We start from the raw sequence: 27,097 nt of genomic DNA, 5'->3' as shown, positions 1-27,097 counted from the left end.
GCTAAGCACTAGGTTCTGCCTCTCCATTCATATCCAGCTTGTGGACCACCCAACCTGTGAGCCCTACTTATCCACCCCCTCTTTATCTCCCCTCAGCTGCTGGCTGGTGTGGCGGCCGAGCCTGGGTGCCTTCTACATCCCGGTGGCTTTGATTCTGCTGGTCACCTGGATCTACTTTCTGTGTGCTGGGCTGCACCTACGGGGTCCTCTGGCGCAGAGCCCGAAGGGGGGCAACAGCCGGCTCTCCTTGGAGCCGGGGGAGGAGCCGAGAGGTCCCACCAGGCTCAGGAGCAGCGGCGCCCTGCTGAGTGACTCGGGTTCCCTCCTGGCTGCGGGGAGCGCTGGAGTGGTGACTCCCGGGCCCCCAGAGGACGGCGACAGCCTCTATTCCCCAGGGGTCCAGCTGGGGGCGCTGATGACCACGCATTTCCTGTACCTGGCTATGTGGGCCTGCGGGGCCCTGGCCGTGTCCCAGCGCTGGCTGCCCCGCGTGGTGTGCAGCTGTCTGTACGGGGTGGCGGCCTCCGCGCTGGGTCTCTTCGTCTTCACGCATCACTGTGCCAGGCGCAGGGACGTGAGGGCCTCTTGGCGCGCCTGCTGTCCCCCGGCCTCAGCCTCGGGCTCGCACGCCCCGGGCCGGGCCCTGCCCACCGCCCACGAGGACGGCTCCCCAGTGTTGGGGGACGGGCCGGCTTCCCTCAAGTCCTCCCCGAGCGGCAGCGGAGGCCCTACGCCGGCGCCGGGTCCCTGCAAACTCACCAACCTGCAGCTGGCCCAGAGTCAGGGGTGCGACGCGGGGCTGGCGGCCCGCGGCGCGGCCGAGCCGGAGCCCCCCGGCCCGCGGGGGAGCCTGGCTCCCCGACACCCCAACAACGTGCACCACGGGCGCCGCGCGCACAAGAGCCGGGCCAAGGGGCACCGCGCGGGCGAGGTCGGCGGCCGGAGCCGGCTGAAGGCTTTGCGCGCGGGCGCGGCGCCCGGGGCGCCCGAGCCGCCGTCCAGCGAGAGCGGCAGCCTGCGCCACAGTCCGTCCGACAGCGGCCCGGGCGGCAGCCTCCCGCTGGAGGCCGAGCCCATGCTCACGCCGTCGGAGGGCAGCGACACGAGCGCGCCGCTCCCCGAGGCCGCGCGGCCGGGCCAGCGCCGCTGCGCCAGCCGCGACAACCTCCGGGGCGGCGCGCCCGACAAGGACAGCAAGCGCCGTTCGTACCCGCTCAACGGCGCCCCGAAGGGGGGCAAGTACGACGACCCCGGGGCCGCCGAGGCTGCCGGGGGCGGCTGCATGAAGACCGGCCTCTGGAAGAGCGAGACAACCGTCTAGGGCAGGGTGGGCGGGCGACGCAGTGGGGCAGGCCGGCCGGAGCGCTGTCCCGGTATGGCACGGCGGAGGCCGCACCCCGCCCGCCCGCCACCGGCTGTGGGGCAGGGGCAGGGGCTGCCACGTGCCAGGCGCGCCGACCCGGAGGCAGCGACAGGCAATCCAGAAACACGCAAGATCCACATCCGACCGCCAAGTTCTCCGGTGTCCTCCCAAGGAGCAAAGTCCTGACCGCGGAGTGGCCCACAAACAGAGCGGAAGAGCCAGCCCAGGCAGGGCGGACTCCTCCCTCAGTGCTCCCCGCACTCCGGCCCACACTGCCTTAAGGGGAGCCGGGGACTGCCCTCTCTCCTCACGGCCCGCCCACTTTTGGTTCAGGAAGCCGTCCTAGCAGGTGAGCCAGGTGTCGGGCCCAGGGGAGTAACAGGTGCTGCTTTTCAGGTTAACCATGCAAGGAGAGTGGGGCGGCACGAGGCAGCTCTGGAGAACTGGTCCTGTGGGAAGGGCACAGTTAAGGGCACCACTCCCGGGAAGCAGGACAAGCACCTTCCTTGCAACTGAGAGGGGCCTCACGACAAAGCCCAAACCCACACCTGAGAAGCTGCTGAGCCAGGTGCCTGACAAGCCGAAGGAGCTGGGACTTGGATCTGGGCAGTACCTGAAAACAACATTCTGGAAGAGTGGCTCTACCCTAATGGCAGGTAGTGTTTGGAAAGGCACTTAAATGCTCAATTTTAAGAGCCATCTGCCATCTGGTCTCAGCCTCCCAACTCCCAAGGGACCAAGGAAGAGCACCTCCTTGCCTCCATGAGGCCATATAGAAGCAACCCTATAATCTGATCTAACTCCACTGTAGGGAGAAAACGTCAACATGTCAAACCAGACTTCCAGCTCACAGAGCCCATGCTAAGCCCTAGGCCAACAGCTAGGGTTCCTGCTGCTCACCAAGAGGCCTGTCTTCACTACTCTAAAACCCCAGCACCAACCAGTACTTTTCCCTATCTAAAAGCAATCACCAGACTTTCACTATAGGGCTGCATGGAAGTACGGGGAACCTTGGGCCTCTGAAGAGCAATGGGGAGCCCAAGTCTGGCCCAGGTCCCTCTCAATCTTCATGCCACCCTCACATGGTCAGGTGGAAGAGGGCTGCAGGGAGGGGAGAAACCATGTTCTTCGAGACCAGCCCTGTTATTTATGCTTGCTGCACAGACGATATTAGAAGAAAAAAAGCTTTGTATTATTCTTCCACATATGCTGGCTGCTGTTTACATACCTGCCTATGCCTTAGCACTGGAGAGCTTTTTGCAATACGCTGGGGAAAGGGGAGGGAGGGAATGAAAAGTGCCAAAGAAAACATGTTTTTAAAAAGCTTGGGTTTTATACAATAGAAATGTTTTCTAGAAGATGCCTCTTGTTTTAATATATTAAAGTTTTGCAAAGCCCTTTGAGTTATAGCTGCAATCCACCCACAGTCATTTCTTAATGAGATAGAGGATCTTTTAACACCATACATGTGGTGCCTAGAATGGACACAGAGCCAAGATTTCCCCAGCTACTGCTTCTCCGAAGGTTGGTACCACTGGGAATGCCAGCTGCTGCACAAGATCGGTGAAGAATTCAAACTGAGGCAGCAGAGTCTGGCATTTTCCATAAGTGTTTTAGGGGGAAAACCACCCCACAGAATGCAAAACATTTGTAACTTGTTCCTCCCAGCTCCTACTCCAGGACCTCAGGACCAGCTGACTGGACACCCTTGTTTCCTTCAAACAAGATACTATTCAAGTCCACTTACTTCCTGTGCCATGACAGGCCTATTATCATACTGCTCACAATAAGATAAAGTACCCCCAAATGGAGAGCATCAAGGAGGGTTAGGGGCACCCATAGCAGCCTGGCTAGCAGCTTGAGCTCTCTGAAAGTCCCTTACTTCCTGAGGGGTCCGCAAGTATTGCTCTATCTCACTATCAGAAATGTTTTCATCTCCAGTCACTGTGGAGACAGGGGATGTGCTATGGATCCGTTTTGGGGGCTTCAACATGCAGGGTGGGAGGAGAAGGGCAGGACTGGCGGGCCGCTTCCCTTTGGGCATATCTAAGGAATTGTCCTCCACTTCTTCCTGTTCTTGCTGTTGTCCCTGCACCTCCTCCTGGGACTCCACTTCTGCTGTCCCATCTCGAAAGGCCATGCGGATTAGCAGGTGTCGGTGCTGGAGAAGGTCATCAATGTGCTTAACCACAGATCGCTTGTCAAGTTTCAGAATCTGCAACCAGGCCAGCTGCTCAGCCATCTGCAGCAGCACGGCCAGCAGTTCCTGCAAGCGGGAGGCAGCAGGGTAGGGCAGGTCCACATTTGCCAGTTTACAAAATCGGGCAAGGGAACACGTTAGCCGATGTGAAGGCTGCAGAGACTGCCATGCTAGAAAAGCAGCTGCAGTGATGATAGGCAAAGGATGCCGACCAGTCACCAGCCATGTTTCATTGGCCAGCTCTACCAGCTGCAGTGTCCGAGACAGCATCTTGTCTTTGTCTTCCACATATTTGGCTGGCATAGATGAGGCTTGGAACAGTTTGAAGCTGAAATAAAACAAAATGAGGATCAGGTCTCAATGATGATGGGGCAGGATGGAGGGGCCCTGACCTACATAAGGGTACTCAAGACAGGGAGGTAGTTCTGCCCCTGTCCTCTTGGGACAGAACTGGGCAGGCAGCAGAAATGCTCACTGGGTAGCAGGTTCATAGAGGTAGCGAAAGAAAACTGCATGTAGGTTCTCCTTGCCAGGGGACAGGCAGAAGAAAGCAGCAAGGATCAGAACCTTCCTGTTAGCCCTGTACCCTATTAAGGATTAGGCAAGTAGTTTAAATGGTAACTCTTGCCTGGTAAGCACAAGGCTTTGAGTTCAAACCCCAGTACTCAAAAAAAAAAAAGAAAAAGAGAAATGTACTCTGTTATGTATAGAGTTGGAAAAAACTTGCCCCAGTTATCCAGCTAAAAAGAAACCAAATATCAACTATTCGTTTATTATTTTGAGACTCAGTCTTATGATGTAGCCCAGGCTAGTCCTGAATCCCCTACCTCAGCTGCTGCTTCTTTTTTGTGTGCGTGCAAGTCCTTGAACTCAGGGCCTGGTACAGTCCCTGAGCTTTTTTGCTCAAAGCTAACATTCTACCACTCAAACCACAGCTCCACTTCTGGCTTTTTGACGGTTAACTGGAGATAAGAGTCACAGACTTTTCTGCTTGGGCTGGCTTCAAACCTGGATCCTTAAACCTCAGCCTCCCTAGAGGCTAGAATTAAATATGTAAGCCACTTGTGCTCATCTTTTGCCTCAGCTTTTTTTTTTTTTTTTTTGGTCCGGTTGTGGGGCCTGAACTCTGGGCCTTGGCGCTGTCCCTCAGCTCTTCAGCTCAAGGCTAGCGCTCTACCACTTAAGCCACAGCGCCACTTCCGGCTTTTTTTTTTCCAGCTTATGTGGTGCTGAGGAATCGAACCCAGGGCCTCATGCATGCAAGGCAAGCGCTCTACCCTGAGCCACCTTCCCAGCCCCTGCCTCAGCTTCTGCCAGAATTACAGATGTGTTCCACCACACCTGGCCAATCATAACATTTTAAAAAAGCCTTTGTCATCTGCAGTAATTGACTTTAAAAAAAAAAATAAGAAAGACTATGGTTACTTAAAACAACCAAAAGAACATAGCTTTTAACCTCAATTCTACCATCAACTACTATCCTATTCGGCTATGTTCCCAAGTACACACAGTCACACATGTCCATGCCACAGGCCTGCCATTCAGAAGGCACACTGATGTATGAGCGGTGTGACTCAGCAACCCTGAGCCACAGCATGAAACTTCTTCCTACATCACCAGGTTGCTAAGGTGGCAAATGTATTTGAAATGGCAGCACTCTAGGAAAGTATACCAGTTAACTTCATTAGTGGTAGGTACTAGATCCTATCACATAGACTCTGGTCACAGCAGCCATAAGCAAGAGACACATCCCATCCCACGGTGGCCTCCTAGACAGGTACCTGCTGCAGTAAGTCTTCACCAAGTCTGCCAAGCACAGAGATGGCACATCTAAGCCCAGAAGCTTCACTATCTGCATGTAGGTGCCAGAAAACATATCCAGGTCTGCATATAACAGGGTGCAAATGGTTCCCATGGTAAGGGGCCAATTATGCTGCCGGCAGGTGATTAAAACACAGCAGCCCACCAACACCTCCTTCTTCTGGAGCCTGGCAGCACGGATGCCAGAGTGCCTGTATGCCTTTTGGTAATAGGCAATTGCTGTGTCCTCAAACGTTGGTGGTAACTGGAGCACTCGACAAAGGTCTCTCACTCGGCGAAGACCTAAGAAAACCCATAGCAAGAGTTAAGAGAGAGGTCAAGTTGGATGCCGGTGGCTTACCCCGTAACCCTAGCTACTCAGAATGGGGAGATCTGAGGGTCACAATTCAAAGCCAGCCTTTGAGACTCAAATTCAAAGCCAGTCTGTGAGACTCAGTACTCAGGCCCTGAGTTCAGACCCCAGATCCAACGCACACACGCGCACACACTCACGCGCACACACTCACGCGCACACACTCACGCGCGCACACACACACACACAAAATAAGGTCAAAGGAACTAGTAAACACCTGTTAGTACATTCTGCTGTGAATCAAATTAGTGCTGCTAGCAGATACAAGATGTGCAAATAACATATCTTTTTGGATGGACTGGAGAACACGTTGTGCAGTTCTTTTTTTATGGTTTTATCTTTTCCCCTTGAGTGATAGTAATTGAACCCAGAACCACATGCATGCTATACAAGCTCTCTACCACTAAGATAGCTACATTCTAGCTCTCACTGGTACAGAAATAGTTGGGGAAAGAGAAGTCATATTCAACCCACCATTTTTCGGAGGCTAGTTTTATTTGTAGCTGATCCACTTTTAGGCATTTGGGGATTCATGCTAGGCACACCATCTACCAGTAAGCAACAGCCCTAGCACACTTTTAGCCAAGCTCCTGAGGCTACCACAAACATCCTATACAGCTCTTAGAACCATCCCCCATTCTTTCTTTCTGCTTTGCTTTTTTACTTTTTTTTTTTTTTTTTTTTGCTGGTCCTGGGCCTTGAACCCTGTCCTGGGCACGGTTATCTTACCTCCTTTTGCTTAAGACCAGCACTTTATCACTTGAACTACAGCACTACTTCAGGCTTTTTTGTAATTAATTGAAGATAAGAGTCTCATGGACTTTCCTGTCTGGAATGGCTTGGAACCATGATCCTCAGATCCCAGCCCCCAGTAGCTACGGGTGTAAGCCACCAGTGCCTGGCTCTCTCTTTTCTAATGTTATGGTTTTTGTTACTGTTTGTTTAGAATCAAACCTGAGGTTCTTGCTCCTACTCCAGACTTCCAAGTGCTGGGATTATAGGAATGTACCACAGTGCCAAGATACTCCAATTTTTTTCTTTTTCCTTTTTTGTGTGCCTGTATGTGTGCCAGTCCTAGGACCTGCACTCAGGGCTTGGGCACTGTACACTGTCCCTGAGCTTTTTTGCTCAAGGCTAGCATTCTACCACTGGAGTCACAGCTCCACTTCTGGCTTTTTGGTGGCTAATTAGAGATAGGAATCCCATGGACTTTCCTGCCTCAGCTGTCCTCAAATCAAGATCCTCAGATCTCAGCCTCCTGAGTAGCTAGGGTTACAGACATAAGCCTCTGGCACCCAGCTTTCTCTTTACATTTTTTTTTAAAGCATCAATTAGTTGCTCAAGGGGAATTTCATTTCAACATATCCACATATGGATACAATGTTCTCAGATTTACCCCTGCTACCAAACCTTTATTTCTAATTACTATTCTCTTCTAATCCACCTCACACCAGGAAATGCACTAAGATAGAAAAGACCATCAGGATTTTTGTTGTTGGTGGTTGTGGCCATGGGGCTGGAACTCAAGGCCCAGGGAACTGTCCCTGAGCTTTTTCCACTCAAGGCTAGCACTCTACCACTTTGAGTCACAGCACCACTTTGGGTTTTCTGGTGGTTAACTGGAGATAAAAGTCTCATGGCCTTTCCTGCCTGGGCTGGCTTTGAACTGAGATCCTCAAATCTCAGCCTCCTGAGTAGCTAGGATGACAGTCATAAGCCAGTAGCCCCTGGCTTCAGGATCATTTCTTTAAAGTTACTACTGTATTGTAAAAAGTTGACTCTCACCTCGTTGCTGGCTGCGACTAATTTGCTCATTTTCCCCGGTGCTTCGAGAATATGTTATTTCTGAAAAAAGAAGAGTATGTTACTTCTGTAAAAGAAATGAACAACCAATAGTACATTTAGTCCTATGCTCTCCCACTACACAAGGTCAGAAAGTAGAATTCAAATCAGTGTGCATCTGCTGTCTGTCTCATACAAGATGCCCAAGGATGCACAGGAAAAGGACCGTCTGGTTTTCTGAGTTCAGGGCAGTACCAAATCCACAAAGTGAAGGTTTAGTTCCACAGTGAATGAACTCCAACAGCTCCAGTCTATCTAAATTCTCAGTCATCCAAGCTAGGCAATTTTCCCGGCTGCAGATTTTTTCTAGGGGAGGGGGGTTGACTGCGTTTCAGGGTCTCGAAGGGGATAGAATGGGGAATCTGGTGTTAGTCGCTCCACTGCCCCAGGCCCGGAAATGGGGGGCACGGGGAGGTACCTCGAAGGTTGCCCTCGTCGGTATAGGTAGTGGTTAGGGTCCCCTCGGTGACCACGCAGCCGCAGGCGGAGCACACGAGCTGGCTCTGCGAGTAGTGCGAGTCTTCCACGAGTTCAGCGGAGCCACAGTCCGGGCAGCGGCCGCCCTTCGGCATCGCTCCTACCTGCCCAGCGGCCCGGAAGCCCCCGCTCGCCCACTGCTACTTCCCCAACAGGAACCGCGCGCCGACAGGAACCAGGGAAGACCCCGAGAGAAGCTGCAACGCTTCCGGCCCGAGCGAGAACGCGAGCGCTCGCCCCGCCCCGCGGTTGCGCGCGCCACTTCCGGTCTTCGCGTCTGAGGACTCGGAGAGAAACCAGAGCTAGGAAAAGAGGTTCCGGTCCTGAGCTGCGTGTCAAGTTCTCTGCCCTCAGTAGTTTGAGGCATCGCCCTGGGGCTGGAATTTGGATAAACTTTCTACCTACTTGGACACGGGGCACCTACAGGAAATTGTTGACATTCCTGATACACCTTTTTTTTAAGCGCTAGTGGAATCGCAGGTTTTCCATTGTCTGTGGTAACAAATGTTGATTTTGGTCTTAGTAGGAAATCGCTAAAAGTAGAATGCGGTAGTAAGAGAAATTGTGCTCTGTTTTCCCGAGCTGTTTGCATAGGTAAGTTCCTTTCTACCTTTTCCAATCTTCCTTTTTCTTTCCCTCCCTCCCTCCCTCCCTCCCTCCCTCCCTTCCTTTCTTCCTCCCTTCCTCCCTCCCTTCCTCCCTCCCTTCCTCCCTCCCTTCCTTCCTCCCTTCCTTCCTTCCTTCCTTCCTTCCTTCCTTCTTTCCTTCCTTCCTTCCTTCCTTCCTTCCTTCCTTCTTTCCTTATTGCCGGTCCTGGGGTTTGAACTCGGGGGCCCGAGCGCTGTCCTCCAGTTTTTCACTCAAGTCTAATGCGATACCACTTGAGCCACAGCTCCGCTTGACTTCTGGCTTTTTGATAGCTAATTAGAGATTAAAGTCTTACGAACTTTCCTGCCCAAGTTGGCTTCGAACATGATTCCCAAATTTCAGTGAACCACTAGCACCCAGCTTCTTCCATTTTTTGTCTGTTTTCTTTTCTTTTTATGTGGGTGGTGGGGCTTGAGCTCTGTGCCTGGGGCGCTATCCCTAAGCTCTTCAGCTCCAGGTGAGCACTTGAGCCACAACGACACTTCCGGTTTTCTGGTGGTTAATTGCAGATAAGACTTTCCTGCCCGGGCTCGTTTTGAACCTGGATCCTCTGATCTCAGCCTCCTGAGTAGCTAGGATTACAGGTGGGAGCCACCGGCTCATCTTCTGTTCTTAAATGTGTGTTTTTCTCAACTGTAAATTGAGGGAATTGAATTAGAATCTGGGGGGCAAATTCAAGATAGCTTCAGAGGCCAGGCAGGGAATGCCTAAATGGACTTTGAAGTGAAATAATTTGGTTTGAAAGACCCCCGACTTCGGGTGTCCCCCATATCAGGACCTCCCTGCCCCAAGCACCAGTCAGACGACACCAGATGCAAAAGGCAAGAGGGTTTTATTTGGGCATGCCCAGGTTCCCAGGTGCACGTGACCTCGAGATCCGCAAGGTTCGGGTCAGTGGCTGGGAACCCCGAGCAGTCCCGGGGATGGTCCTTTTATGGGACCCCTCTGTCCGTTACAGGAGTGCCCGCGCTTTTTCAGCCAGTAAATTTAAAGTATTACAACCTGGTCTGCACGCAGGCAGCCAATCCTTTTAAAACAAATCATGTGTTTTGGCCAATCACTGTTCGAGGGGGTCCCTCGGTGTACGTGCCGAGTTGTGTGTCTCCGGCCCTTGGTATGAGGAAGTGACCTTTGTCCGAGTCGACGCCTAATCGTTCGCTCACACCAGGGGGCTGACTGCGGGGTGGGGTTAGTTAGTAGGGTGTGGGCTTATTGATTAACTGGTGAGGTTAGTTATCAAAAGGGGGAATATGGGGGTAATATAATTTTCTTAGCAAAGCATGTTACAGAAGCCAGAAATAGCGTGGTTAGATACAAAACTCTGTTCCCCTAAAAAAAAGGAGGCTCAGGGCCTGGTTGGTTAGGGAGGGGGTCTTTCATTCCCCCATTTCTTTTGTTAGTGCCTCTAACCTTAGAGGCTTTGTCCTTTTTTTTTTTTTTTTTATTTTAACTACCAGTTCCCTGTTGTCTGAGGGCTTGATATTGTTGGGTCAAAACTAGGGCCTGTACTACCGATAGGCAGTCTTTTACAAATTGTATCAAGCGGTTCACAATGCAAGGGCCTAAGGTAAGGATTAGCATCAGTAGTATAAGTGGTCCCATCAAGGAGGATAATAGGGTAGTGAACCAGGAGACTTGTTCCATAATCCTTCATACCATCTCTGTTGGGACTCAAATTCCCGCTTTCTTTTATCTAGCCTCTCTTTGAGTTTGTCTAGGGTCTCGATTATTACTCCTGTTTTGTTAGCGTAAAAACAACACTCTTCTTTTAAGGCTGCACATAGGCCCCCTTCCTTTAGAAAAAGCAAGTCTAACCCCCTTCGATTTTGGAGGACTACCTCAGCTAAGAAGCTTACGGAGTCTGTCAACGCCCGGACAGACTTTTTTAGGGTCTTTAGGTCTTTATTTACAGCCTGATGTAGGAGCATGTATTGATCTGCCTTCATCAGGGCTGTGGTTCCTGTGGCAATTCCGGCCATTATTCCTCCAAGGCCCAAAAGAACAGCTAGGGAGAGAGTTGCAGGTTCTCTGTTGTCCCTGTATACAGAGTTCTCGAAATACTGGAGGACAAATTCATCGGGATGGTAGGTGATGGGGAGCCAAATTTGCACTAGTACACAATAATCCCTAGTTGGGTTAAAAACGGCTGTTGACACACACGGGGTAATTCCAGTGTTACAAGCCCAATTTTCCTTTGGCTTGCAGAACCTTTATCTTAGAACAGCCTTAAGGCACCACTGTGATGCAGAAGCTTGCTAGATTTTAAGGCTAAGAGTATTACCTCCATTGATAACACACTCAGATTATTACCATACCAGAGCCAAACTAGGCTGTGACCATAGAGTGGATTTCCAGTCATTATGCACTGAAGTGCCTAAGACAAGCAAGCCAGTGATATCCTTGTCCCCAATATCCACTGTGGGAAGAGAGGGTTTCTGGATATCACCCAAAAGAATGTCCCACAAGATCTTAGATTTAGCAGCAGTCAACCAGGAAGCAGACTCAGGTGATGGAATCAAGCAGGAGTTCCTCCAAGTGACTGTCAGGCCGTCGTTGAACTTTACCCATTAAGGTATGCAGCAGCAGCAGCAACCGTAGCAGCAGCAGCAGCAACCGTAACAGCAGCAGCAGCAGCAGCAACAGCAGGATCTCTCAGTGGCTCCAAGGGACTGTCACACCTCATGCTCGGCTGTAAATTCCTACACAGACTGGTTAAGGATACATTGCATAGGCTTGGCAGGCTTTGATCCTGTTGGTTTTTAAGATCTTTTAAACAATAGTTGAGGACAATTTACCAAAATCACAACTTTTTACTAACCAGATATTTTAGTAAATAGACACAGAAGGCTTAGTCTTGTAACCATCTCTGACAAATGCAGTCTCCACACCTTGCACACCTACAAGAGTTAACACTATTTTTTATGCCCTTTTTTAAAATTATTTTATTTATTTTGCCTCATTTTTCCAAAACTGACTCTGGACCCTTGATCTTAAAATGGGGGTAGAAGGGCGAAGGTCCATCTTCTGTAACTTCTTCAAGCTGACTTTAGGGGCGTTGATCTTACCTAGCCAGGAGCCTATAACCTTAGCCTATTTTACAAAGAGGCCATCAGGGTTAGATGTCATTAAGAACAATATTTAACTTTTGACAACTGCACAGACCTTTTCTCCAGCTATAGCAGTGTAGCTTGTTTAGCACTCTGGTTTGTAAAAGCATCTTTCTGGATGACTTAGGAATGTGATCTCTAGTGACCCTAACACAATGCCTGAGTTACCTTTGCAGGCCTTTAGACAGATATCAATAGAAACACACTCTCAGGTTTACAAACTTTTTCCTGAGAAGATGAATTTCATGTAACTGGTGTCAGCTCAATATTACTGCCAATTAGAGCTTTTGGCACATAAAGGGGTTAAGATTTAAACTACCCCCCCATATTTTATAACATTAGCTTTTTTACTATCACAGAGGACTGGCAAGTTCCTGTCCCTTACAAGGTAGTCATGAACATTAGGCATGCTTCCAAACTATCTTCCTATGACCTCCCGGCTCTGATCAGTTTTGAAGGGCCACGCACAAATGACTCTAGGATCTGACATTTCTGCCATCCAAGCAGTGGCTTACTGCCTCTGGATGTTCCTCCATTGTTTTTGTCCCAGGAGTGTCTTCTCTACACTGGATAAATGCCTCATTGGCATTTTCCTTAGCTGGTTGCTGGACTTGAACTCGGGGCCTGAGCACTGTCCCTCAGCTCTACAGCTCAAGGCTAGCACTCTGCCACTTTGAGTCCCAGACTCGGGGCTTGAATGCTGTCCCTTAACTCTTCAGTCCAGGGCTAGTACTCTGCCACTGTGAGTCCCAAAGCATCTCTGCTTGCTCTTTCAGCACTCTGCTGGCTGAGTAGAGGTGACAGTCTCACAGGGACCTTTTTTTTTGCCCGGGCTGGCTTTGAACCAGTTTGCAGATCAATGAGTCTTATAAAAGGCCACTTTACTCCAATTGAAAGCAACAAGGTGGTCAACATAGAAGTAGCTTTTAAGCATGCTCTTACCTGAAACTTATTAAGAGTCAAAGTTATATCTGACAAACTGTAGGAATCCTCTGTGCTTTGCTCTGGACTTTGCTGGAAACTTGAAAAACCTATAAGAGCAAACTAGAATAGCAATTATTTTGGTAATCCTAATTTTTCCTTTGTGCACATTGAGGCCAATGTCAAGAACAATTTTACATTTAAACTTTATATCCAAAAATCCATTTTCTATTTTTTTTTTAAACCTCTTATTAACCACCTTTAATATTTTATACTTTAGTTATTATTTGCGTTTTGAAAAGATCCCTTGAAATCTTGAGGCCAAGTGTCACTCATTGCCTCTTGGCTCGTTTTAAAACAGACATACATTAAGATTTTTAAACTCAGATGACAATTTTTCCTTAATGAGAAAATAACAATTATCATAACTGAACCAAAAAGTTAGACTTAGTGTCTTTATGACTTTTAAAAACATCCTAATTGTAAACATTAAAAGCAAGTCACATTATACAAATAACTTTTTAACCCTCTTTTTAAGGCCTTTCTAATTTTAATGTTAACACATCCAAGGGGAAGTTTTAGCAATACTAATCAGATCATCACATCACTCATTTTAATCATGTTTTCAGTGGCTATCCACAGGGAAAAGAGACAGAACAACGATGGGCCACTTGGCCCCTCCTATGGAATAGGCAGGCACACACCCAATCCGACTCTTTAGGGTTAGATGAACTGCGTTTGTGCCAGCTTGCCTCACCATGGGTGGACTCCTCCCAGGGCCTGTCCCACCATGCATGACCAGCTGAACTGCACTTCTGCTTGTTCACCCCTTACCCCTAAAGATAGGTCTTCTGTTGGCTTCTAAGTTTTTCCCCCTGTCTCTTCTCTTGGTTCTCGAATGAAATACACAGTTTTAGACAGACAGAACAGGTAACATCTTTGACAGTGTTAAACTAACTTTTACATTTAAATTTTTATTATTTTTCCCCAAATTTTAGCCAAGGAATTAAATGCCAAACTGCCAATGCATTTTGTTAAGCCAGATAACTTGATTACAGTATAAACAGACTTATGCATTTTAAAATATTAGCTTTTAAAATACCAGATTTTCTAATTTGCAAGTTAAAGAATCTTTAAAAAGCCATTTAAAACAATGTGAAGATTCTTTAAAATTTTTGGTAATGTCCAAACCTCATAATCTTTTGAATTTTAAATTTAAACTCACCCAATTGTTACAGTATGCTGACAATTTTCATCTTTGAACACGTTCACAGACACACACAAAACACTCACACAGATCTTAAAGTGCGCAAAAATCAAAATCAGTTGTATGTACGCCTTCTAAAGTTTTTAAACAAAAATTTAAGACAGTATTTCTTTTAGAACTAGGTACCTTTGTTGGGCTTCATTTTCACAGAGCTTGCTTGTTAGCAAGGCTTTTGAATCTCTTCTGAGTTGGAGGAGGGCTGGGGGAGGGAGTCACCTAAAACAAAACTGGCCTGATTTATTTATTTATTTATTTTACCCAATTTACGCCCTCGCCTGTCCTCCAGCAGCCTCCACTGGGAGAAGGTGCAGCCTGAGGCTTGAAGGGAACCAAACTAGCCCAGTAACCTTCCATGCCTCGCAGGGAGGGTGGGCATAGCAGGTCTGTGACCAAGCCCAGTTGGAACTTTTATTCCCTCAGAGATGTTTAAATAGATAAATAACAAAAACACAGATACACACAAAAACCAAGGATCCACATTTAAAACTGGTACCAATTTTAAAACAGAACTAGACAAGAACCAAAGGCTGAGTTGGGGACTAATGGGCCCCAGTTTATCCCTACCGGAACTCTGTGCTGTTCTCACTCAGCAAGCTGAATCCAGAGTCTGCTGGGTGAGCCTGCCACACTCACCCAGAACTTTCCTACCCCAGAAAACATAAAACAAACACACTAAAGTTAACAAGACAAACAAGTGGTCACAAAGACAAAATCAGGTCTCAGTGAATGGGACGACATCTCACCACTTACCAGGGGACTCAACACCCCCTCTACTCATTCCAGAGAAATTTTTCTATTAGATTCCTGCAGACGTTGACCCAGGGGCCTTCCAAGGCAGAGGAGAATTCCCAGTCATCTTGGGGCAAGGGAAAGAAGTCCCATAGCGGCCGTCCCCTCAGACTGACAGGTTCTCCCCCACGCTCAGACCCCCTAAGCCAAGGCCTGAGGCTGAGATCTAACTGGGGCCACTCGCAGGTGGTCAGTGGCAATTTCATAATTGACAAACAAGCAAGTTCCCAAAACCTGACAATCTCGGCTCAGGCTGTAACTTCCAGTGATCTATAGTCAGACTTAAGGGGGGTTGTTAGTTGCTGCCCCATCCCTTTAAGGGCAACAAAACAGACAACAGAGACAATTAACACTAAACAGAAACAGACAAAAACAGACAGGCGCCAAACAGAAAAAGCAACTTCAGATGGGAGTGGCCGACCACGGCTAAACTCCCCGGGAAGGAGAGAGATTCCACGTTCCCTCCTTTCCCCGGGAAGGAGAGAGATTCCACGTTCCCTCCTTCCTCCAGACATGAGCTCTGAAAAATCGAGCCCCTCTAATCCCTGAGGCGTCCCCCAGGGTGGCGGGGGAGAAGTCCGAGCTCGTCAGCTCCTTCTCAAGCCGCCCAGATACAGAGCTATTACGCGTAATAGTACAGACGCTGCGCGGAGACAAACACCAGACAGACAGAGACAAAGACAAAGGCCGGCTTACCTCCTGGTGGGTCCGAGCTGGAGTGGGTCAGGGGGCGATCCCGGACGAGCCCCCAAGATGAAAGACCCCCGACTTCGGGTGTCCCCCATATCAGGACCTCCCTGCCCCAAGCACCAGTCAGACGACACCAGATGCAAAAGGCAAGAGGGTTTTATTTGGGCATGCCCAGGTTCCCAGGTGCACGTGACCTCGAGATCCGCAAGGTTCGGGTCAGTGGCTGGGAACCCCGAGCAGTCCCGGGGATGGTCCTTTTATGGGACCCCTCTGTCCGTTACAGGAGTGCCCGCGCTTTTTCAGCCAGTAAATTTAAAGTATTACAACCTGGTCTGCACGCAGGCAGCCAATCCTTTTAAAACAAATCATGTGTTTTGGCCAATCACTGTTCGAGGGGGTCCCTCGGTGTACGTGCCGAGTTGTGTGTCTCCGGCCCTTGGTATGAGGAAGTGACCTTTGTCCGAGTCGACGCCTAATCGTTCGCTCACACCAGGGGGCTGACTGCGGGGTGGGGTTAGTTAGTAGGGTGTGGGCTTATTGATTAACTGGTGAGGTTAGTTATCAAAAGGGGGAATATGGGGGTAATATAATTTTCTTAGCAAAGCATGTTACAGAAGCCAGAAATAGCGTGGTTAGATACAAAACTCTGTTCCCCTAAAAAAAGGAGGCTCAGGGCCTGGTTGGTTAGGGAGGGGGTCTTTCAGGTTTAGTTAGGCTTTTGGCAAAATGGAGGGTGCAAGCAGATTTATTCAGATGCATTTAAAACTTTGAGCTTTAAGACTATCCAAAATCCAATCTGGTGTGATGACTCACATAATAATCTAGAATCCTAGCCTTTTGGGACATTGAGATTGATAGGACTGTGGTTTGAAGCCAGCCCAGGAAGAAAAGTTCACAAGACTCCCATCCCAACCTACCAAAAGGGCACAGTGTTGCTCATCTTTCATTCCTGCTACATGTGAAGCATAAATAAGATCGTGGTTCTAGGTTGGCCAAGCAAAAATCAAGACTATATCTCAAAAATAATGAGAGCAAAAAGGGCTGGAGGCACCTGGGTAGGAACGTCTGTGAGACTCCTATTTTCAATAAACTATTCAGAAAAAGCCAGAAGTGGTGCTGTGGCTCAAGTGGTAGAACGCTAGTCTTGAGCAAAAGAAGCTCATGGACAGAGCCTAGGACCAGAATTCAAGCCCCAGGAACTAGCCAAAAAACGGGGAGCTGGAGGCCTGGCTCAAGGAGTAGAATACTGGTTTAGCAAATGTAAAGCCCTGAGTTCAAAGTCCAGGACTGCCAAACCACTACAAACAAGATGTTCCAAGATTGTAATTCCAAAGTTACTATAGTACACCACAAAGCCTCCAATAAAAACCAATCTTAGCCGGGTGCCCGTGGCTCATGCCTATAATCCTAGCTACTCAGGAGGCTGAGATCTGAGGATTGCAGTTCAAAGCCAGCCAGGGCAGGAAAGTCCATGAGACTCTTTATCGCCCATAAACCACTAGAAAACCGGAAGTCGTGCTGTGGCTCAAGCGGTAGAGCACTAGCCTTGAGCTGAAGAGCTGAGGGACAGCGCCCAGGCCCAGAGTTCAAGCCCTACAACTGACAAAAACAAAAACAAAAAAAACACAATCTTTTGGGCTGGGAAGGTGGCTCAGTGGTAGAGTGCTTGCCTTGCATCCGTGAGGCCCTGGGTTTGATTCCTCATAAACAAAAAAACACAACCTTTTGGTCTGGGAAGGTGGCTCAGTGGTAGAGTGCTTGCCTTGCATCCGTGAGGCCCTGGGTTTGATTCCTCAGCACCACATAAGCAGAAAAAGCCAGAAGTGGTGCTTTGGCTTAAGTGGTAGAGCACTAGCTTTGAGCTAAAGAGCTAAAGGACAGCACCCAGGCCCAGAGTTCAGGCACCACGACCTACTATAAAAAAATTTTTTTTTCAAATGTGATGTATGTGGTCCTAAATTCATGTACTGGATGTTCTCTGTTGACTCATGAACACAAAGCAGTTAAACTGACATAATTAAATTTTCCATATAAGGATTATGTGAGATTGCTAACAGCCTTTGATGAAGGGTTGAGAAGCATAAAGTGGAAGAATGTTGTTGAAAAGTATTTCTAAAACAAAACATTTCAGAAGATAGTCTTCACAGTTGAAGAGGAACACATGAAAAACCAAAACAAACACAAATACCAAGCATGATAATCCTAGCACTTGGGAGGCTGAGGTAGAAAGATATTCGAGGCCAAGCTGGGCTATATAACGAAACCTTGTCTCAAAAACAAAACAAACCTAGAAAAGAAAATTTTAAAACATATTCCTTCTAGTCTACATCCATACTTCCTTCCCAAGAGATTGCTTACTCATTGTGAGAATCACTCCTATTAAGAGAAATCTCATCCACTATCATGAGCTTGACTGCATGGGAGGCTCCTTTTCCCTCCAACTGGCTGAGGGATACAGTAATCCCCGACAAACCTTCCCTAAATTTGAATCAGTTGTCCACACTATAAAGGGACTTCAGCACAGTAGCCTTAGATGGATATATATTTTTTTCTTTTGGCCAGTCCTGGGGCTTGAACTGTTCCTGAGCTTCTTTTGCTCAAGGCTAGCACTCTACCACTTGAGCCACAGCACCACTTCCGGCCTTTTCTGTTTATGAGGTAGTGAGGAATTGAATCCAGGGCTTCATGCATGCCAGGCAAGCATTCTACCACTAAGCCACTTTCCCACCCCCATGGATGGATCTTGCTATGGATGATGATTGATAGCTGGTTGTCTGGCAGGTCAGTATTAAGACACATTCACCTCTCAAGGACATCCATTCATTTTAGCACACTCAACATTCTTACTGGGGAGGAGAAACATGTCCCTAAAAACAATGTAATTAGCACAGGAAGTATTTCTTTACATTGTTCCACAGAATAGCAGAACACTGGGGTGCTTTCTTTGGTGTGATTTTCATGTGTATATCTTGAATATCAAGAAAAAAAAATTACAGACCAGGATTGCCAGGTGCCAGTGGCTCATGCCTGTTAATTGTAGCTTTTCAGGAGGCTGAGATATAAGAATGACAATTCAAAGCCAGCCCAGGCAGGAAAGTCCATGAGACTCTTCTCTCCAATTAACCACCAAAAAGCTGGAAGTGGAGCTATGGCTCACCTGGTAGGGAGCTAGCCTTGAGCAAAAAAGCTCAAGAACCTTGTTAAGACCCTGAGTTTAAGTCCTAGAATTGGCATGCAAAATCCAGGATTTTTACATTGTAGTCATTCTACTCTCCCTATTATAAGGTGGAACAGCAATTTTATGATCCTCCTACCAACAACTTTAAAGATTCGAAGAACAATTATCTTTTCCAGGCCCAAGTACTGGTGCCTTAAGTGCCCATGGCTCAGGCCTGTAATCCTAGCTACCCAGGAGGCTGAGATCTGAGGATAAAGGTTTGAAGCTAGCCCAGAAGAAAAGTTTGAGACTCTTATGTCCAGTTAATCTCCCAAGTGGAGATATGGCTCAAGTGTTTAGTGTTCCAGCCTTGAGCAAAATAAGCCAAGCAAAAGCTTGAGGCCCAGAATTCAAGGAGGGTTGTTGGCAAAGTCCAAACAGGCAGATGTGCAATGTTGGCCTTGAAGTCAGGACTTTCTGGAGTGAAGACTAGAAAGGGAGGCACTGGAGGGTGGCCTACCACCCGAAGGAAGTTTTGCCCAGCATCCCCTGGTGAGGTGTGTATATATTCCACTGAGTTGTTGGCCTGGCTGATGTTCTCATCTGCAAGTCTTTGTGTGGGACCTCCCTGGGTTTCTCATCATGGGGAAGGCCAGAACTCAAAAGAATGTTCCACTCTGGTGAAAACCTGTCTTAGGTGGAAGCACCAAACTGATGGACTTCTTAAGGGGTAGGATCGTTCTAATCTAGAGTAGGTAATCTCTGAGACAGAGCCTAGCTATCCTCAAGGGTTGTAACCAGGCACCACCTCTGACTTCCTCCCAGCTCACTTGACTGAAACTGTGACTAACCCAGTTTCACTCTGAGCACGGAATAAACTTTCTCATTGTTACCCTGAGCTTGGTGGTTGTGGCAGGACTTAGAGCCTCTCACCAGATTTCCTTCCCACCACCTTGGCTCTTCGGTGACACTCATTCTTCCCAACACTAACTAGGGTGTGGAATCATAGTATGTGACCAGGATTTTTTTTCTTTTTTTTTTTTGGGGGGGGGGAGGGGTCCGGTCGTGGGGCCTGAACTCTGGGCCTGGGTGCTGTCCCTCAGCTCTTCAGCTCAAGGCTAGTGCTCTACCTCTTGAGCCACAGCGCCACTTCCGGCTTTTTTCTTTTTGCTTATGTGGTGCTGAGGAATCGAACCCAGGGCCTTAGGCATGCAAGGCAAGCACTCTACCACTGAGCCACCTTCCTAGCCCCCAGGATTTCTTATATTGTGTTCACTGTCCTCATAATTCCTTCTGAATTATTTTTATGAATCATTTATCCTGATCTTCCCCTCCTAGATCACACACACACACACACACACACACACACACACACACACACACACACACACACACACACACACACACACACACACAGAGCACATGCTAAATCCTTACTTAACTGCTTCGGTGTGCTTCAACAAACTATCATTCAGAGTTAACATTCTCAGTTTTCTTATATGCCTAATGGATCATCATTTATCATGACAAGTATTAGAAATAGTAGTTTGGTGCTAAGCAAATGGCAAGAAGTCATCCCATATTGGCCTTCTAGTCTTCCTGTTGCAGTCAAGGCTTAGCCTAAAGGGAATATTTGATACATATGGATAAAGGCAGCCTTTCTACAACACTGTGAGAGCCCGTCTGTGTTACCAAGGAAACACTTCCCAGGCCTCAATAAACAGGTTTCTGTGTAAAATAGTGGAGAGTCAAAAGGCTGAGGACACTGGCCTCAAGAATTTTGGGGCTTGCGAGATGGTAGCCTCACAGGGCCAAGAAAGTCAGTCTTGAGTTGGAAGTGATGGCTGGAACCCTATCAGAAAGTAAGACTCCCAGGCCCAAAAGATGGTGCCTGATCTTTTGTTTAGATACTGGGCTTGGGCTCAAGGGCTAAGGTGACTGCACTGCTGACCTTTTGGCCTTGGTGAGAGATGGGAGTAGCACCTCTCAAGTTTTGTTGTTCATTCTCTTTTCCAAGAACATGTTATGATGTTACTTAGAAAACTCTACAGGTGTCTATGTCTTTCTTTACTTTGTCTTTACCTTTTCACTTACTTAGTATGCATAAGACCCTGGGTTCAATCCCAGCACCAAAAACCCCCCAAACCAAAACAAACAGTTGAGTTGGAGGGTGGGAGGTAGAGGTACCCTGGTACAAAGTAGAAGCAGCTCAAGTGACAGATCCCCATGGGATGAGAAACTTGTCACACACATCACTCCAAGAAGTTTTCCAGCAAGGCAGAAGAAACCATCACACATACACTAAAATGCAAACACAGATCTTCGAAAGGTAGTACCATTTTATTTAGTGTTATAGGAAACTTTAGGTTACTTCTTACAAACACAACCAAAGAATTTCAAACCTCATGCAGGGCGCCGGTGGCTCACGTCTGTAATCCTAGCTACTCAGGAGGCTGAGATCTGAGGATCACGGTTCAAAGCCAGCCCGGGCAGGAAAGCCCGTGAAACTCTTATCTCCAATAAACCACCAGAAAACCGGAAGTGGTGCTGTAGCTCAAGTGGTAGAGCACTCGCCTTGAGCTGAAGAGCTGAGGGACAGCGCTCAGGCCCAGGATTCAAGGCCCACGACCAACAAAAAAAAAAAAAAAAAAGAAATTTAAACCTCCCAAAGTAATAAAGCAGAAAATAATAATGCTATAATCCAAAAACACTGGGCAATCCTTCAAATGTAGGGAAGGGAAAGTCAATTTAGTAACTCACATAGTAAATAGGAGAATCCAGAATTGAGAATGGTACAGATACTAGGAGACTGAGTTCTCCATCTAAAACAATCTTTCAGCATTGGGGGATCCTTATAGAAGAAAAACAAACAGACATTGGAGCTAAAGTGTAGCTCAGTGGTATAGCATGTGCTTAAGCTTGCACAGAGCCCTGGGTTCAACTCCCAGAGGGAAAGGAAGGGAAGGAAAGAGGGAAAAGGCTGGCTGGGAGAAGGGAGGCAAGGAAGAAAGCTCTCATGTTATTTCAACATTAACAGGTCTTTGACTCAATACAATATGTGGTAAAGCATCATGGACTCTTTCTCTGCAGTGCTGTACTTCCGGCTGGGAGGCAAACAGCTCGCCTCATTCATGCAGGTGCACATGAACAGCCCTCTATTGGACCACAGCTACTGAGCACATCACCTCATTAAGATGACCACATTAAGAAGGAGAGGGAGCCAGGAGCTAGAGGCTTATGCCTCTAATCCTAGCTACTAGGAGATAGTGAGATCTGAGGATCACAGTTCAGAGCCAACTTGGGCAGGAAAATCAATGAGACTCTTATCTCGCATTAACCTGCAAAAAGCCAGAAGCAGAGCTGTGGCTCAAGTGGTAGAGCACTAGCCTTGAACAAAAAAAAGCCAAGGAACAGCACAAAGCCCCAAGTTCAAGCTCCAGTACTGAAGGGAGGGTGAGAGAAAGAAAACAAAGGGGGAGGGCTGGGAAAGTGGCTCAGTGGTAGAGCGCTTGCCTTGCATGCATGAGGCCCTGGGTTCAATTCCTCAGCACCACATAAGCAGAAAAAAAAAGCCGGAAGTGGCGCTGTGGCTCAAGTGGTAGAGTGCTAGCCTTGAACTGAAGAGCTGAGGGACAGTGCCCAGGCCCAGAGTTCAGGCCCCACGACCGGACCCCAAAAAAAAAAAAACCAAAAGGGGAGAACAAGATATCTGCTAAGGAATGAGATGCTATGAAACAAGTGGGCCATAGGTGACATTTTTCTTGAAGATGACATCCAAATGAAGCTCACTGGCATATACCAGATCCAGGAGCTCCAACACTCCAATTCACTGACCTCTGCTGCTAGCAGAGCAAGGTACAGCTTCTCTTAGATAAACCCCTTCCCCAGGGCCCACATTGAATCAACAGTTAGCAACTCCAGGTTATCTATGTTATGTGGTAACAGGAATGCTATTAACGAATTTCTTCCAGCTCTGGCAGAAGCCAGACACCCATGAAGTAAATTGTCCTTCATTCTTCAGAGTTCCCAAGTGGCATTTCAGAGCACAGGAATTCACTCCTCCAGCTAGATGACTTTCCACATACTCAGATCCTAGCAGCAGGTATCTCTGAGCTCCTAATGAACAAGGCAGGTCCATACCTCATCTGTTCCAAGGAAGAGAAGCTAAACACACCTGCTCCCCAGTGCCCTTGGGTTGTCACAGTCAAATATATTTATATCAAGTAAAAAAAGAAAAACAAAAAAAAGGATGCAGAACAGATACATATCCATGTACATTTTCAGAGTTCAAGCGAGTATACAATTTTCATTACAGGCTTATCAATAATTTTCATAGCACTATAAAAATACAAGTCATCTGAGAAGTTTACAGTGTTTCCCTGGTACTGTAGGAGAGAATTAAATTAAATTAAATAGCTGTGTGTTATTAAAAGCCAGTAAGCTAGATGAACATACAGTGTCACCTTCATATTAAAGTGCTCCAATCTAAACAATGTCATGGCAAGCACAATCCTGAAAAGGGTTTAGGCTGCCAGCCATCTTGCTTTCTACCCTCTACATGACAAGAGCATTCACAGAAGAGATTCTAAATTTACTCTCAAGCCTGCCCTCGACACTGGCCTGACATAATTTTTCTCCCAAGAGAATTGTCAAGACTTGAGATTCTATCACAACCAGGAGGGAAAAAAAATTAGCAAGACAAAACTTTCTAATTCAAGCATGAGGTGACCAGTAGTGAAATTATTATCTTAAAAATCTGATGCAGTGCTATTAAGAAAGGGCCCAGTGCCCTAGTTAAAAATATACATGAATATTAACCTAGTTTGTAAAATATAGCAACCCACCAGGTGTATGACATACACCTGTAATTCCAGCACTTGGGAAGCGGAAGCATCCATTGAGGCTAGCCTCAAAAAAACAAAGTAGCAATCGAAAAATAAGTATCATCTTCTTGCTACTTGTAATTTTTTTATTTGATTTTTATGGTGCTAGGGAGAAATCCAGCATTTCACGCCATTATAAGTAAGCTGAGCTATACCCCAGCCCTGCTCCTCTAACCAAAGAGTAAAATATCTGTGAATCTATTATCTAAAAAGATGCAACCATTTAAAAGCTAAGGCATTTCTGTTCTCTACTGCCTTTTAAATTTTACTAACTATATTAAATCCTTCATTGTAACTTCTTCTGTATCCAAGACATAAGTTGGATTTCCTTTCAAGCAAGGTATTCAAGAGGCAAGATATGTGATGCTGGGGATGGAACCCAGGGTCTGTTCACACATACTGGCCAACCTCTCTACTACTGAGCCACATCCTCAGCCTGGCCCACCCTTCATCTAGAGGAGTCAATGGGCCCCGCTGCCTTCCAGGAAATGCTGCTCAGACCAAGCAAAAGCACTAATGGAAATAGCTAAAGGGACTTATTGAAACAGTTCTCTATAACCTAGAACTGTCTTAGTAGGCTTACCCATCCCTTATGAGGGTGAAGGCACTAAACAGGCCAGTGGAGCCAGCAGATGCTCACCTGTCACCAGAGGAGAGCTTTCACTGAATTCCCCCCCAAACCAGGTGAAAGCAATTCTTTAATGCCTTATTCTTCTCTAAGTATCTAGGAGAAGATCCTGTGGTTCATATGTTAAGGCTAGAGAATGATGGCTACTGATGGCTACAGAAGTTCTTTTCCAGTCCCTTCCTAACCACCCCCCCCCCCAAAAAAAAATCTGAGAAGCCTAGTCAATTTATTTGGTATCAAAAATTAAAATCTACAGCAGAAAAGTCACATACTTGAGCTGCTCAAAGAACAAGAAAGTAGGCAAAACTCAGCACCAAATTCAGGGGCACTTTCTCATTTCATTCTAAATTTTAATGGCTGGAGATTAGTATTCAAAAAGTTTCATTATGGGAAGAATAATCACTTCAGTGTTAAAATATCAGTACTTCTGGTACCATCCGAACCTCTGGCTCAGGATCAGTTCTTATTGACTATATCTCTGGTGGGCATAAAGTACTTCTAACCCAATTAAAGGCACAGTGGCATTTAAAACTAAAACCCTGGGAATGTACAGTAAAAGATTTGTTGTAATAATTAATCTGACTTCAGCTGGTAGAATTAACTCTCTTCAGATAAGATGCAAGGGAGATGGTGACTGGTAGGCTGTCTGTTGGCTGGTTATGAGACTGTCCAAGGCCTGATATCAAGGGCTGGTAGAAACAGGCTCACAAAACCATCTAGGTGTTTGGTTCTGGTGATTCAAATTTTTCCTGCTTTTTTGCCAACCTGAGCCGGAATGCGAAGGATGTTAGGAGTTTCTTCCATGACCCGGACTAGCAGATTGTCAATGTAGTCTTCCAGCTCTCGGACCTGGAACTCCTTCTTACTTATGGTTTCCTTCTGTTTGAGGACCAGCTGGATCAGCTCTTCATGAGTCAGCTGTGCATAGGCAAAGGCAGGGTCTGAAGGGTTGTATTTCTTTGGAGAGAGAAGAAAGGGGGAAAATGGTTATAAAGTTAGCATAGACACAACTACCTAAAAGAAAAACAAAAGAGGAAAATATTATTAGTAATCTGAGTTTCTTGGGAATTCTCTTTTCTCTTTTTGTTGTTCTAGTACTGGGGCTTCAAATCAAAGCCTTAAGCTCTTGCCAGGCTTTTTCCGCCCCCTCCCCTCCCCGAATTGTGGAAGGCTCTACCACTTATGCCTCCACTTCTGGCTTTTTGGTTGCTAATTGGAGGTAAGGGTCTTATGGACTTTTCTGCCCAGGCTGGCTTCAAATCTTCATCCTTATATCTCAGCCTCCTGAGTAGCTAGGATTACAGAAGCGAGTCATTGATGGCTGACTCTTATGAAGCTTCTATATAGGGTCAGAGGGCAAATATTTCAGACTTTGAAAACCACCTCTAGCTCCTGTTGTTGTTTTTTTTTTTTTTTTGGGTCCGGTCGTGGGGCCTGAACTCTGGGCCTGGGCGCTGTCCCTCAGCTCTTCAGCTCAAGGCTAGCGCTCTACCACTTGAGCTACAGCGCCACTTCTGGCTTTTTTCTTTTTGCTTATGTGGTGCTGAGGAATCGAACCCAGGGCCTCTGGCATGCAAGGCAAGCGCTCTACCACTGAGCCACCTTCCCAGCCCCTCTAGCTCCTGTTGTATGTACTTCTTTGTCTGTTTTGTGTGTGTGTGTGTGTGCAAATCCTAGGGCTTGAACTCAGGGCTTGGGCACTATCCCTGAGCTGTTTTGTGCGTTGTGTTTTTTTTTTTTTCCCCCAAGTCTAGCACTCTACCACTTGAGCCACAGCTCCACTTTGTTTTTGGGCATGGTAGTTAATTGGAGATAAGAGTCTCATGAGTTGGGGCTGGGAATGTGGCTTAATGGTAGAGTGCTTGCCTAGCATGCATGCATGAAGCCCTGGGTTTGATTCCTCAGTACCACATAAAGAGAAAAAGCCAGAAGTGGCTCAAGTGGTAGAGTGCTAGCCTTGAGCGAAAGAAGCTCAGGGACAGTACCCAGGTGCTAGGTTCAAGCCCCAGGACTGGGGAAAAAAAAAAAAATCTCATGGACTTTCTGCCCAGGCTGGCTTCAGACCTTCATCCTCCTATCTCAGCCTTCTGAGTAGCTAGGATTACAGGTGTGAGCCACCAACAACCAGGTTTGTATGTACTTCTTTATTTTGTTTTATGATCCTTCAAAAGTATAAAAATCAAGGGCTGGAATGTAGTTCGATGGCAGTATGCATGAGGCCCTGAGTTCAATTCCCAGTGCCACCAAAAACTAGATAAGAAAGAGAAAAAGAAATGTAATCAGCCAGGCATAGTGCTACACATCTGCTACATTAGCTACTTGGGAGGCTGTGGCATAAGAAACCAGCTGGGAGACAGCAAGAATGAGAGAGAGAGACAGAGAAAACCACCGCAGAAGAATCTGGTGATCAGATGAATGGAGGGACCACTCAGAGGCACCTCTCCAAAAAATTCACTGCATATGGGCAAAAACTTACAGAGTCAAAGCCAAGCGCTACCAGGTCCATCATCTGACAGCTACCAAGGACATTCTTTGGGTACACAGTAGCCCGTCCGGGAACTAAGTGTTCCTTCTTCAGATGAGAGCAAGCACCCTGAACAGTAATTTTTAACCAGCACTTACAATCTGGGATGATGGGATGATATGAGTCCTACTGCAAGCCAAAGAGGGCTGAACCATGAAAGGAAACACAACAAGAAGTAACATGCTGTATCAAGTCTCCAGGAAGGAATAAGTAAATTTTCTGATAATCTGTTGAAGAAGTAACTTGGTGTATCAAGTCTCCTGGAAGGAATAAGTGAAATTTCTGATAATCTGTTGAAGAAGTAACATTCTATATCAGGACTCCAAGAAGAAATAAGAAGAAAAATTTCTGATAACCTGTTGTTTGTGAGATTTGCAAATTGAAAGAAATGAGATTTAAAGAAACTATAAATGGGTTTTGCCTCAGAA

General features: G+C 47.1%; 3 protein-coding genes across 7 annotated transcripts in view; 1 reads left to right on the top strand and 2 right to left on the bottom strand.

Moving 5' to 3' along the window:
* Positions 1-2,585, top strand: part of Adgra2 (adhesion G protein-coupled receptor A2) — a 42,703-nt gene extending 40,118 nt beyond the window's left edge. For all 3 annotated transcript variants that reach the window (XM_070016186.1, XM_070016187.1, XM_070016188.1), the window contains one exon: positions 97-2,585. In XM_070016186.1, coding sequence (XP_069872287.1) covers positions 97-1,321 — 1,225 coding nt within the window. In that variant the 3' untranslated portion in view covers positions 1,322-2,585. The remainder of the gene's footprint in view (positions 1-96) is intronic.
* A 73-nt stretch (positions 2,586-2,658) lies between these two features.
* On the bottom strand, positions 2,659-8,265 carry Brf2 (BRF2 general transcription factor IIIB subunit). Its single transcript, XM_070016190.1, has 4 exons — positions 7,997-8,265; positions 7,522-7,581; positions 5,345-5,666; positions 2,659-3,891 (listed from the first exon to the last, which is right to left on the bottom strand). The coding sequence occupies exons 1-4, from the start codon at positions 8,148-8,150 to the stop codon at positions 3,180-3,182; spliced, it is 1,248 nt and encodes a 415-aa protein (XP_069872291.1). The 5' UTR covers positions 8,151-8,265; the 3' UTR covers positions 2,659-3,179.
* A 12,690-nt stretch (positions 8,266-20,955) lies between these two features.
* The window catches only part of Rab11fip1 (RAB11 family interacting protein 1), a 40,143-nt gene continuing 34,001 nt past the window's right edge, over positions 20,956-27,097 (bottom strand). For all 3 annotated transcript variants that reach the window (XM_070016183.1, XM_070016185.1, XM_070016184.1), the window contains one exon: positions 20,956-25,102. In XM_070016183.1, coding sequence (XP_069872284.1) covers positions 24,884-25,102 — 219 coding nt within the window. In that variant the 3' untranslated portion in view covers positions 20,956-24,883. The remainder of the gene's footprint in view (positions 25,103-27,097) is intronic.

The sequence above is a fragment of the Dipodomys merriami genome, unplaced genomic scaffold (assembly GCF_024711535.1).
Source record: "Dipodomys merriami isolate MVZ:Mamm:240054 unplaced genomic scaffold, mDipMer1.0.p SCAF_12, whole genome shotgun sequence".
NCBI lineage: Eukaryota > Metazoa > Chordata > Mammalia > Rodentia > Heteromyidae > Dipodomys > Dipodomys merriami.
This window is presented reverse-complemented; position numbering and strand designations above follow the sequence as displayed.

Coding starts and splice junctions, on each gene's coding strand:
- Brf2 (XM_070016190.1), bottom strand. CDS start 8,150: ATGCCGAAGGGCGGCCGCTGCCCGGACTGTGGCTCCGCTGAACTCGTG. Junction 7,582..7,996: donor CGACGAGGGCAACCTTCGAG/GTACCTCCCCGT, acceptor TTCTTTTTTCAG/AAATAACATATTCTCGAAGC. Junction 5,667..7,521: donor TAGTCGCAGCCAGCAACGAG/GTGAGAGTCAAC, acceptor GGGTTTTCTTAG/GTCTTCGCCGAGTGAGAGAC.